This window comes from Marmota marmota, unplaced genomic scaffold, assembly GCF_001458135.2.
Source record: "Marmota marmota marmota unplaced genomic scaffold, marMar, whole genome shotgun sequence".
Lineage (NCBI taxonomy): Eukaryota > Metazoa > Chordata > Mammalia > Rodentia > Sciuridae > Marmota > Marmota marmota.
This window is the reverse complement of record NW_026000001.1, coordinates 2,105,519-2,118,646: the sequence shown is the minus strand read 5'-3', so window position 1 is coordinate 2,118,646 and position 13,128 is coordinate 2,105,519. Positions and strand designations below refer to the sequence as shown.

At 59.1% G+C, this 13,128-nt stretch overlaps 1 protein-coding gene and 1 long non-coding RNA gene across 6 annotated transcripts in view; one reads left to right on the top strand and one right to left on the bottom strand.

Annotated features, from left to right (window-relative positions):
• Window positions 1-13,128, bottom strand: part of Lrp5 (LDL receptor related protein 5) — a 98,831-nt gene that overhangs the window by 67,818 nt on the left and 17,885 nt on the right. Inside the window, exon 1 of one of the 5 annotated variants that reach the window (XM_048807779.1) lies at window positions 10,885-10,903. The exons of 1 other annotated variant lie outside the window; for it this stretch is intronic. Coding sequence is in view for 1 of the 4 variants with exons in the window: in XM_048807778.1 (XP_048663735.1) it covers window positions 2,318-2,402 (85 nt within the window). In the remaining 3 variants the exon portion in view is untranslated. 3 more of the 5 variants (XM_015503262.2, XM_048807778.1, XM_048807781.1) reach the window with 3 other exon arrangements.
• LOC125618077 lies at window positions 4,305-8,652 on the top strand. The gene is made up of 2 exons (XR_007349302.1): window positions 4,305-6,191; window positions 8,612-8,652. It is a non-coding gene; the product is annotated as an uncharacterized LOC125618077 (long non-coding RNA).

Here is a 13,128-nt window from a genome sequence, read left to right as displayed (position 1 = left end):
CAGGCGGCAGGACACGTGGCAGACCTGAGGCCGGGAGCACCCTCCAGCAAGGGCCCCCCCAGCCCCCCCCATCGTCAGGTACCAGGGCTACAGTTCCCGGTGGCAGGAGGCAACAGGGTGAACATCCAACAGCAGGAGAAACAGGCAACCAAGCCGAAGAGTCGGAGTAACGAAAATTCAGAATTTGGGGGGTCAAAAGACATTGTTATGGTTTGGGTATGAGGTGTCCCCCCAAAAGCTCCTGGGTTAGATAATGAGGGATGCTCAGAGGTGAGATGACCGGGTGATGACGAGCCGGGTGACGAGCCACAGCCGCACGGTGGGTTAACCCATCTATCGGGTGGATGACCTGGAAGGACTAGGTGGTAAGTGTAGGCAGGTAGGGCGTGGCGAGGGGACACAGGTCACTGGGGATAGGGCCGGGAGGACTACTCTAGTCCCTGGCCCCTTCCCCCTCCCTCCACCACACCTTCCGCCGTGCCGTTCTGCCTCACCCGGGGCCCACAGCCATGGAGTTGGCCCACCACAGGCTGAACCCTGACTCGGGGAGCCAAAATAGACTCTTCCTGCTCTACACTGTTCTTGTCGGTTATTGTGGTCACGGCGACACGAAGTTCACTAACAGACACCACCACAGAGTAAAACATCAACCCACAGAACATCAGAAAACTCTGCAAATTGGTCAACCTCTGACAAGGGCTTACTATCCGGAATATACAAAGAACTTCTAAAAATCAACAACAAAGAAACAGACAAAATACTCAATCCGAAAATGGGCGAAGGACTTGAACAGACACACCCCTGAATAAGTATAAAAGTGGCTGATGAGCACATGAAAAGGTGTCCCAGGTCTCTGATCATCAGAGAAATGTGAACCAAAACTACAAGGAGATGCCACCTCACAACCTCTGGGATGCCTGCTATTAAAAAATAAATAAAAACCCCAAATCACCAGCATGGGCACTGACCTAGAGAAGTGAGAAACATGCCCTGGCCCGGTCACTGTGGGAAGAATATGTGGTTCATCAACATTAAAAACAGAATCAGCCAACGACCCAGCAATTCCACTGTGGAATCGATGTCCGTAAGTGTTGGAAGCAGGGTCTCAAAGAGATGTTTTCACACCTGTGTTCAGGCAGGTGGAAGCAAGCCAAGCATCCACTGATGGCTGGACAGACCAATAAAATGCCTCTGTCCACCCAGTGGAATATTACTCAACCACAAAAAGGGAGGAAGTCCCGACACGTGCTGCTGTACAGACAAGCCCAGAGGACGTTATAGTAAGCGAAACAAGCCAGTCACAGAGGACAATCCTGTGTGACTCCACTTATAGGGAAGTCCCTGGAGCCGTCAGACTCAAAGTAGGATGGAAGGTACCAGCAGTGGGGACAGGAGGCTAGTCAGTCGACGCTTAACAGGGGCAGAGTTTCCCTTTGGGAAGGCAAAATGGAGTTCTGGAGGCGGGTGGTAGTGACAGCCTCGGCCCTGTGCCCTTAACCATGGTAAAGGTTTGCATATTTTACCACAGAGAAGACAGACAGGAAATCCAACAGTGAGATGTGACACTGTCACCTGCATTCCAACCTCACACAGAGATGGCCAGGCAGAGAACATGGTCCCCCTGCCCCAGCAGACAGTAAAAAAACTGATCCATTTCGGGCAGCTTCAGTCCACCCTGACCACCCGCAGGGACCACCTGCTGAGGAGTGGCCCCTCCCCCTGGACAGGGCACAGGGAGCGGCTGAGAGAGGAACCAGCCAGGCCAGGCCAAAGCCCTGGGGCAGCGAGGGCCTGGGGCTCAGGACACCCCACCAGCCCTCCCACGCGTTCCACGTGTATAAGTGCGGCCCCTTTTCTGTGTGTGTACCTACAATAAGAACTTCCCCTTTCCCTGCTGAGCCCTGTCCCCAAACCAGCTGCTCACAGAGAACTCAGTGTGCCAAGGGCCCAGGGAGCAACCTCCAGGGTGAGCAGGGCAGAGGGCACCCCTGTCCTGGGCTGCCCGCTGGCTGGGGCGTCTGTAGCACCTGCCCCCAGCCTGGAGGCACCCCAACTTCAACATGATGACAAGGAAAGGGGGGTGGGCTGTCCAGAAGGGTCCTGGTCCCTGTCCCCAAGCCCTGAGCGCACTAGGAGACTGGGGGACACAGCAAGACGCCAGCCTTGGGGACAGTGGGGGTGGAACACGCCCAGGATCGGGGAGGGCAGGGCCCTGTGGTAGAGGGGTGCGTGAGACAAGAGACACCCACCCCAAGACTCCCAAGGCACACCCAGGCACCGGCCCGCCCAGAGCACTTCCCATTCACCCTCCAGCCACCCAGAGCCGCGATCCCCGACAATGTCACAATGCCGGTCCTGGAGGAGGCCGACTTGTCCCACAGGTCTGCGATCTGCCTGGGCATGTGGGAATTCCAAGCTGTGGTTCACCTTCTGGGAGTCACAAAGCCTCCTGAGAAGCAGGTCCTCTCCCTGACAGACAGACAGACAGACAGACACACATATACAGGGCAGCCAGGCCGGCCCCAGTCCCCAGTGGGGAGAAGGACAGGACCCAGAGTGTCTGCTCTAACTTGGCTGCCCTGGCAGCAAGGGACGGGACTGTCCCTGGTGGGTGGGGGACACCAAGCAAGGGATGGGCTCCTCAGGAATGAGCGTCACAGGGTGTGGTCCATCTCCGAGGACAGAGGACGCTATGCTCAAGGGGCTCCCCGTGGGCTCTGGACCAGGCAGGAGGGGGAGCGCCAACACCCCAAGACCCGGTGGACAGCCGGTCAGGAACCCAGGAAACTCCTCCCCAAAGCCAGTGGTCCCAGGGGAGACCTGGGACCAGGCCACCCTGGGGAGGGAGGCCCTGGAAATCCCAGCTCTACCCTCTTCTCCCTCCCCAAACTGGAAAGACCGCCCGGGCCGGGTCTGGGCAGCAGGCGTCTTCCAAGGCGGGGTGGGTGGTGCTGCCCTCCTGGGCCTCTTCCACCCTCAGCTGCCACAGGGAGGCTGCCAGGAGCAGGCCCCAGGGAGGGCGGGGCAGAGGCCGGGGCCTGGCCAGGGGTAGGCTCTCCCCAGGAGGAAACCCCACCCACGGGATCCCTCCGTTTTAAGAGGAACCCACAACACGCTCCCATCACCTGGGGAAGTGGCTTTGCTCGGGGGACCTGGCGGAGGCCCCAGGGCTCACGGAAAACCAGGGCCTCTGTGTGGGTGGCTCCCTGTCCGCACCCGGCGCCCAGCCTGCCCCTCCTCCACCCTCCACCGGTCTGGGGAGCCCTGGCTGCTATGGGCATGCTGCCACCCAGGGGCCCGGTGCCCTGGCACTGCTGAGGTGGAGTAGTCAGACAGACGCAACAGAGACAGACAGAAGGCCCAGAAGAAGCAGAGACTTCTCAGGAAAGGCAGCACAGGGCCAAGACAGGGCGTCCCTGCCACTGAGCGTCCAGGACCTGCAGCAAGAGCCCACTTTTGTGGTCCTGTATTCCAGGGCTGGAAGCAGAAACATCTTAGTGACCTTGGATCGTGAGCTCTGCGCAGAGGCCAACAGCTGGGTGAAGAGGAAGGGGGTGAAGCTGCGTTCCACACAGGAACCAGTGCCAAGGTCCTGGGGCAGAGCGAATGGGGGTGGGGGTCACGGTGGACGCTGGCTCTACGGGCTCCTTCCCTGCCAGCAGACTTGTCCACATACCCAAGACTTCACAGCCTGCCATGAGTCGGGGTCACAGGTTCAAATCCCCTGAGCAACCAGACGGCAGCCTCCAGAAAGACACCTCCACCTGCCCCAGGCCACACCACCAGCTGGCCTCTGGTGCGAGTTCTGGGCAGTGAGAGGAAGGATTCCAGGAAAATTCTAGAAGGAAGAGGAGGGAGGGCAGCAGGGCCAGGAGGGGTGCACATGACTCTCAAGACTGCAGCAGACACCGGAGGCAGCACCTTGGAGCCCCGCGCCTGGGAAGGGCGCCAGGCTGGGAGCTGGACCCCTGGGACCGGCCAGCACCACGCCCCTGGACCCACCTGAGACCACCAGGAAAACCATAGGCGGTCCGGCTGTGGCTGCCCTGGAGCCCGAACACTTCTGTGCAAGGCTGCAGTGACGTTAGGTTAAGGACCCCAGAATGCCTGAGGCCCTCCCAGGAGGCACCTCAAGTTTGTCCCACGGAGTTTTCCTGTCAAGAGTAGGAAGGTCCTAGCTGCAGCACTCACCGAAGGCCTGTCCTCAACAGCAAGGAAACCAGCACCGGAGGTGTCCAGCCCCAGAGGGCGGCCCCAGGACGCGCTGCGTCTATCTGACGCCCAAGACTGGGGACGGTCAGACGGTGTCAACCCCACACCCTCAGGAACCAGGACCAAGTGCCAGGACTGCGGTCATGAGAGAGTGCCGGCTGGGGACAGGGTTGACAAAGTAACTTATCAGGAAGAGCCCCGGTGGAGTTCCAGTGCGTCCCACTGTTTGGACATTTTCACTCCGACTCCACTCACATCGTGTGGAGTTATTTGGTAGGTAGGGTCTTTCAGGACCCTCGACCACAAGGGCAAAGGACGGGTCAGCCCTTTGGAGTGGGAGCCCCGGAACCAGGTCAGGGTGACCACCCCAAGCGGAGCCCCAGGGTCAGCAGCCTGGCGGAGCTGGCCCCCCCACCTCGACGGCTTCCCCGTGAAACCGGGTTAATCGGCGCAGCCCACATCAGAGGCAGCGGGCCTCACCGAGAGGACTCAAGACAAGGCTCGGCCGGGCAGCGACACCCTGAAGGTAATAGCCACCAGGTGGCTTAGTAATGGTCTCCATTAACCAAACGTCCACTCCCCCAGCCCAGGACCACGGACCTTCCACCCACACTCTGGGACCTGGGTTCGAAGCCAGCCCTGGGCTCGGCTGTGAGCTCTGCGGCAAGACTTCCTCCTCCCTTCAGAGCCTCGGTTTAGTCATTTATAAAACAGAAAATGATGGCTATTACCAAAAGGCACCCCTGACTGCTGGAGGACAGGCGGCTCCCTGAAAAATCACCACCAACACCGACTGTATGACCCGGCCGTGCCGGGGGACACCAAGACCTGCAAGCGGCCTCCCCAGCCAGGGCACGGGGGCAGCGCTCGCAGGGGCGCTCACGGCGCCCAGGAGGTTGCAGCAGCCCAAGTGTCCCCCCCCCCCCCGGGAACGAGCAGACAGGCGTGGCCTCGCCACACAGTGGGATGTCACCCAGCCATGAGGACCTCTGACCTCACGGCAGCGTGGATATCCCCTGAGGATGCTCGCGGAGAGAAGCCAGGACACAGATCTCGCTGGACGAGTCCCTCACAGGGATGTCCAGAACAGAGAAACCACGACGCAGAAAGTAAATTAAGGGGGCTGGGGTGGGGAGGGGGCAGGAAGAACCACCTCATGGGTAGGGGGCCTCCCTGGGGGTCAGTGGAAATGTTCTAGAACTAGACAGAGCCGTGGTGACGATATTGCTGAAGTCCTAAATGCTACTGATTTGTGCACTAAAATGGTCAACGACACGTGACGTGAGTTCTTCCTGATGCACACAAGGCTTCAGAAAGGCGCCTCTGCACCGTGAGCAGACCTGCTCCCCTCGAGATGGGCTACGTCCAGCACAAGTTTAACCTGGTGCGGTCCCCCTCGATGGGCATCTGGGACACCCCACACTTCCCTGGGTGTTCTCAGCACCCTCCAACCAGGGGAGCGACAGCCAGCCTTCCCCTGGATGCACACGCACCTGCCGCCCCCAGCACCCCCACAGAGCAGCGTCCCAGGGAGGCCGCGTCTGGCCCCTCCCACCGCGGGGGGAGCCGAGGTCCGTTTACAGGCCCTGCCCAGCAGCACTGGAGTCTGAAAACTCAAGTCCAGCAATCCCATCTGAACTGCTACAAGCGTGTCCGATATTTATATATAGAACCCGAAGCAGATGTGGGGCTTCCAGCCGATCGCCTGTTTTACACTGTTGACACGGACACACCAGACAAGGCCCCGTTCGAGGTAATCCGTGCTCTGCTACAGGCCAAAATCAGCAGCACTCTCAGCACAGGCCTTATTTATATCCACCAAGCGTTACATCGGGCCCCAGTGGATCACTGGAGGGAGCCACACGTTTGTCAGGAATGATCTTTTATCTGGCGCCAACCCTACGGGAGAGACCATGAAATAGAAGAAATCAGAGGTGCACGTGTGGTCGGGTGGGACCCACACTCAGCAAGGAGCAAAGGTGAGTGGAGTGACAGAGACAGGAGGTGCCTAGGGCTCCGAGGAAGCAGAGCTGGCTGTGGGTGGACCAGGCAGGCTTCCTGGAAGAGGGGAGGCTACAGCCCCGGAGCAGGACCGTGACCTGGTGAATGCTGAGCATGCCCGGGCGACACCCAGACGTAACTGCTCGAGCAGTTAATGAGCTCCTTACCACAGCACGCCCAGCCTCCCGACGCCCTCCTCCTCTGCGTCCCTCCAGCTTGGGACCCTCGCCCTGGGCCCTGGCAGCACCCTCAGCACACCTCCCTGTGCCCCTGTCCTGGGGCCACAACTCCACCAGCGCCAGACTGCTGGGTCCACCTGGGTACCCTCTGGACTCCAGCTGCGTTCCTTGGTCTGTGTCGGGCACCAGCAGCCCAGGAGGCAAGTGAGGCTCCCCCAGGCCCCCCAGGCGGGCCTGGGAGGGCCAGTCCTCCCGCTGCCCGGCCCAGCACCCCCCCAAGTTCAGAAGTTCCCAAGGTCCACAGAAATCAACGTTGGAACATTTTATGGAATTTTAGATAAAGGCTTTATCATATGAAAAAAAAAAAAAAAGTCACAGCCAGGAGGGCGGAGGCTGCAGGGCCACTCTCTGCTCTCGCTGGCGGACCCCCGAGGCCTGGTTTTCACGGTTTACGAAACGGCGGGGGAGGTGGTGGTGTGGCTGCCCAGCGGCGTGGACCCCTTCACTTAGGGGTGCAGCTCGGTGGGGAGCACCTGCCTGGGGCCCCGGGTCACATTATTATGGAATGTCGTGAGCTACTGAAAGGACAAGTCACGCCGCGGTTACAGCCTCGCATGGGACTCTGTTAAGCGCCTGGCCATTAAGGCTCCCATGGCCACCCTTTACTCCTTCGCGTACGCCGTGTGCTCATCTACTCCTCTTTTGTTAAACTGGTCAGAAGCCAAAGTGTCATCTATCTTGGTCCAGACCCTCCAAGAGTGGAATGGCAAGAGTCCCTGTAAGTGGCCCCTGCGTTCTGGTGGCAGTCCCCACAATTCCTCGAGGACAGCCTCACTTTCTGGCACAGAAAGATTCGTCTTGTACCCGTCCCAGCCCCGCCCTCAGATCGCTGGTCCCTCCTGGTGGGGTCCAGCAGAGGTGCTCATGGCCACATGGGTCACTGCTCCTCAGCCTCCTGGTAGACAGACCCAGGTGGCAGGGACACAGACCAGCTTCCTGACCCAAGTTACTGGCTGGAGAGTTGGACATCTGCCCCACATTCACCTTCAGGGACACAGCCAAGCGCAGAGTGGCCACTGCACAGGCCCAAGGAGGCCCGAGGCGCAGGTGCCCTCAGCCTCCAGTGGCAGCTCCCACACCGTCCGGGGGGAGGGGGGGGATCCTGTGCTCCACGGAGCTGTTGCCACATTTCTCACACCTTTGAGCTTTGCTAGCCACCTCACTGATTAGAATGTCCCCTGAGCCAGTGCTGAAGCGCCCTCGGGTCCCCTGAGCGCCAGGTTGCAATTGGCGGGTAAGTGCGGGAAGTGTTGGGTTAAAAACGTGACCGGAGGCTCGCAGGGACCCAGCGGAGCTGGCCTGGGAGCGCAGGGCCGGCCGTGGCAGGCTCTGGGCACACGTGCGCATCAAGCCTGGGCATGCACGTGCGCGCTCACCGGCAGCCACTTCTCCATGGCTGTGCACGCGCACGTGGTAAACCCACGCGTTCATGGCAGCATCTGCCATTTCAAACACGGCCCGGGGTCTTTCCCGACTTTTCCTTTCTGTGTTTCTGTATTTGTGCCATCTTTAGAGTGCCAGGCTTGGCTTGTTACTATCAACGGGTTACCTTCTGGCTGGGTCATTTGCTTATGTGCACACATAACTGCCCCCCACCCTGCCGCCCGCCCCGCCCCACCTCGCTTCCCAAGCACAATCCCAACCCGGGCCCCCACTCACGCGGCACCTCCTCCTTCCTCCCCCCTGTTTCAAAAGCCAGACACCAACACGTGTGCCCTAGGAGGGAAGGGGGGAGCACTGCCCAGGATCTGCAGATGGAGTTGGGGACGCTGACATCTCCCAGGCGTCACTTTCCCATCCACAGCTTGGATCCCAGCCCTCCTTGCTCCCGTTGTGGAGTTTCGGTATTTGTTTGCGTACAGTTCTTACGTATTCGTTCTCGGATACAGTTCTGTGTCCTTGATTACATACATATTTCAAATACAAAGTGTTTTAAAAAATGAAACTATCATGGCTATGACAGGGAATCTTAAAATCCCCATGAATTTCAGAATGAAACATGAAAATGCAAAGACACCTAGATGCAGCGGGGACAATGTTCCATCTCCAAGCCAGAAAGTTCCTCTAAGCAGGAATATTTGAAACAATGGAGACTAAAGAGGAATCTGTGCAGTCCTCAAAGGCACAAGTGACACAATGTGTGGTCTCTCCAAATCCAGGTGCAAATGGTCTGCCAGGAATAAAGTTGGGGCTTCTTGAAGTGGCTGAAAGTCTTCGCTGTTGTGCAACTATCAACCTTCCCAGCAAAACCAGACCCCAGCTTCCCACAGAACTAACCCGATTAAGGTGGAAGACAGCTAAAACACCCAGGCTCACTGTCGTCACACTGTCCTATGAAGCAGGGGACCTTCTCCACCAGGGTTTCCGTCCCCTGCATCCGGCTCACAGGAGGTACTCAGTGTCTGGGCCCCTCTCCCTCAAACCCTGGTGTGACCCCAAGACCACAGCCCCAGACACAGGGATGGCTTCACGCTTTCCCCTGGGCTCTTTCCTAAATAAGATACGCTCAGCTGTGACATGATTCTGCAGTTGTCTAAATATTATAAACGAGGGACTCGACGCTTACAATAATAAAATCTTGGGTTTCCTTTAGCTAAGCAGACACCCGGCCTTTTATGGAAAGTGAGCAAGCTCAAGTGGGGTGGGATCCTTGATAACATCTCCCAAGGCCCTGGAGTGGCTCTCCCCCCGCCACCTGCAATGTGGCCGAACCGTCTCCAGCCTACCCCACCTCTCCTTCCATCACCTCCATCTGCCTCTCTAAGCCCAGCATACCCCAAATCCTTTCCAGGCCCCCAGCTTGGCCTCAGCCCCTGCCCCACCAGAGGACACCATGTCTCCAACAGACCCTGCCTGGCCATGTCAGTGCCCTCAGGCACTGCCCCTTCTAGAAAACACTCCCTGGTCTGTACCCGGGGCTGATGGTGGCCTGGCTAAACTCTGCCTGGCCTCCAGGGCCCTGGGAGCCTCTGTCCTCTGAGGGCATGCAAGGCTCACCCTGCCCCCCCCCGCATGGCCATCTGCACTTTGACCATGTGGAGCCAGCAGGGTGGGCCCACGGCCAGCTACCAGGAGGGACGAGTGCCTCCAACACTGGCCCCAACCTGCCCTTCCTGTCCAGGTCTGTCATGATCAAGAGCAATCGATCCATCCAAGGATCGCGTGAGCTGCTGACATTGGAACTCAAATGAATAACAAGGTCATCGCCTAGGACAGAGGTAGCCGGGGCTGGCGTGCGACTGCGACCTTTTCCGAGGTCAGCCTGCCTCCTCTCCTACTGAGGCTGCTGGGATGACGGACACCTTTTCCTATGGCCTCAAGAGTCTGGCTGCAGAAGTCAGAAAAGTGGGACCAGGGAGGTAGCGAGAGGAACCTTCCAGAACACTGCGAGCTCTATCCTTGACCCAGCTAACACAGTGAGCCGGGCACATCCACGGAGCTGCATTCTCAAGGACTGCTGCACAGGTCCCTGGCTGCAGAACAAAGCCACCTCCTCAGGCTTGGTTCCTACCCGCCCTCTCCAGCCCAGCCACGCGAGAACACCCCGCTCCCCATACACACACTTCCCTGCCTCCACGAGCTCCCCCTCAGCACCCCCATTCCTGCTGCCCCCAGTGCCCAGTCCACTGTCTCCAGTCCCAACACTCCCACGCCCCTGCGCACAGCTCACATTCACTCAAACCCACACGCCCAAAGGGCGCGCACACAGCCCCAGAGGAAGGCCACAATTAACTCTGAGGCCCAGCAAGTTTCCCGAGCAGGCACCACATTTGAAAGGTCAGGGAAGCAGGGGGACAGGAAACGCGCAGGGGGCAGGCCGGGGGGTGGAGCAGGAAGTAAGAAGTCACTTGCACAAGATGAAAAGAGAAGGACCCTGCTGCTCCAGACACCTTCCCGCACAGGAGACAGCTCAGGGCTCGGGTCTAGAGGAAGCAGGGATACGGGCGGGAGGGTCCAGGGTGCCCCACCACCCAGCAGGGCCAAGGCAGGGTGGCGGGAGGACAGGCCAGCCCTGTGCTCAGAACAGGGGGCAGCCCTCCTCAGTCCTGGGCTCTGGGCAGAGCTTAGATTCAGTCCCACGAAAGAAGTGGCCTGGGGCTCTGCTCGGCCACGCTGGAAAGTCCTGGGAGACAGCAAAGGCCCAGGCCCAGAAACAGGCCCACAGTCTGCCCACCAGGGCTGCCAGGCTACCACAGGGGACCCGGGCCCTTCCAGGAGTTACTGTATGACCCTAATTCTGACCCAGAGGATAACTCCAGCCCCAGGACACCTCCAGGGGTGACCATCAGATTGTCACGGAGGCCCCAGCCCTTGAAGTCCCAGAAGTCAGTTCCCCAGCACCTGCCCCTTGGCCCAAAGCCCACAAGGACAGTCGACCTAGAGGAACAGGCAGAGGAGGGCACAGATTTGCTGCAGGCCTCCGGGTACTCACCACCACCTGAGCCAGCCTGGCCTCATAGCACCGTCAGGAAGCCTGGGCTCCTCCACTCCTGTTAGCAGGTAAGGATCCAGATTCCACGGCCCCAGCTCAACATGGCTGTGCCCAGCACCACTGAGAAGGCCGGCTCCAGTCCGGTTCCAGGAGGGGTGTGGGGAGGGACGGGACGGACACCAGGTCTCTGCTCCAGAGGCTGTGGACTCGCAGACTCCACTAGGAGGGACAACCCATGGAGCAACCACAGAGCACCCCCCAAGAATGCAGAGCTAGGCCTCTTAACAGGAGCTAAACGACACTGCACACCGCCCAGTGTGACAGCTCTGAGAAGCCATGCCAAAGCTAGGTGGCAGTAAGGAACAGCGGTGGCCAGATCCGGTTAGCCTAGGCACCTGCCCTCTCTCCCCAGCCTGTGGAGGATGCCTGGGCAGAGGGACACAGCCTGGAAGTGATCAACCACCTGAGAGGCTCTGAGAAGTCCTGCGGTGTGGAAGCCCGGTTCACGTCTTCCCCCCACTCCCCGGCCCCAGGATTTCCTAAATGTTCCTGACCACGGAAGAGTATTTTTAATTTTAACCCCAGGAGCATATTTTGAAAAACACTGGCCCAGAGTCAGGAGCAAAACACAAAACGATGTGAACCTGAGTGGACAAGGGAGAGATGGGCAGCGGTGGGTGGACCCAGAGCAGGTGCGCGCTCCGCCCACTCCCCGCCCCCAGCCCACCACCCCTTTCACACTGATGTGGCCCGGGGTGAAGGGCTGGCCTGGACACATCAGGGCACTCTGCCCCACCTCGTGGGTCACTGTGAGGAGCTGCCTTCTGACCCTGGCCAGGGACGCTCTCCATCTGAACATCCCAGATACAAATGAACACCCAGGCCCAGGGCTCTGCACCATGCTCCTCGCAGCTGCCCGGCCAGGCTACAGAGCTGGCTCCTGAACACCAGCCACGTCCAGCAAAACTCCAGCGGGCAGAGCAAATAGCCAAGCGCCAGCACCGTTACCAGGACCAACTGCCTTCTCCAAATCCAGCCCCTCACAGAGCCCTGAGCTGGTGGCCTTGGGGTGGAGCCACGGGACACTGCGTAGTGGACACTCCTGAGAAAGTGCTGCACTGAGCCATCTCCCCACAGCTGGGGTCCACCTGGGCCAGCGTCTCCGCCTCAGCACCATGACCAGGCTCACGCTGACCAGGCCCATGCCGGTCAGGGCTTGGCGGCCCACCCTCCAACACGCCTGCTGGCCAAGCACACAGCACCCTGATTTAGTGACCCTCTGTGGAATGGCATCAGTGCAGCCATGCCTGGGCCGGGGGCGGGGGGGGGCCACGACATCCGATTCACCTCTGCAAATGTGAGCTTTCCCTAATTAGAAGGTTTAGGGCAGAGCAGAGAAAAATATGTATTTCAGAGTCCCAGTTTGACTTGCCAGAAACCAGCCCGTTACTAACGTTCTTATTTTCAACAAAATATAGCATTCTGATTATATATCATCTCCGTCCCGACCCGCCAGGCTCCCGGAAGTGGCCGGAGACCACGGGAAGAGCAAGAGAAGCCATGCTGGGATGCAGATGCACTTGGGGACCTCTGGGGGGCTTCCTGCTGGACCCCTCCAGTGGCAGGGAAGTAATTTCTGCTCTCTCCATGGGACGGTGGCTGTTTTCACCCATGGTCATGAGACCCCGTCTGCACAGGCACCAGTGGCCTCGGTCTCCCCAGCTGTTGAACAAGAGGGCCAGGTCCGGCCAGCAAGGACAGCTTAGCACCAGGGTGACTTCGAAGCAAACACTATCATCAAACGCCCCTTAAGAGGTGGGTTTGGAGCCACCATCTGCCAACCCCTTGTCCCCACATGAACCCTGCAAGTATCTCCACTCCCCCGGACTCAGTTTCCTCATCCGTAACATGGGGGCAGCGGAGGCATTGAAGGAATCCACAGGCACCTCTTAGAACCTGCTGGGGACACCAGAAGTGCACCACAAACCTCAGCTCTTTCTATCTATTGCATCTTGGGTATCCTAACCAGGATATTTAAACACAAGGATTTCAATTAAACACACACCCTAAAAAAGCAACGCCCCCCCCCAGGGCCTGCCCTTAATTCAGACCAGCGTCAGAACCACCCAGGTATGTGCTCTACACGGGACTTTCTAGCTGTCCTTTGAAATCAATCAAGGAGGAACTTCTAAGCTGTGCGCCCACACCTGTGCCCGGCTGGCTTCCCACCCCCGCTGCCCCGCC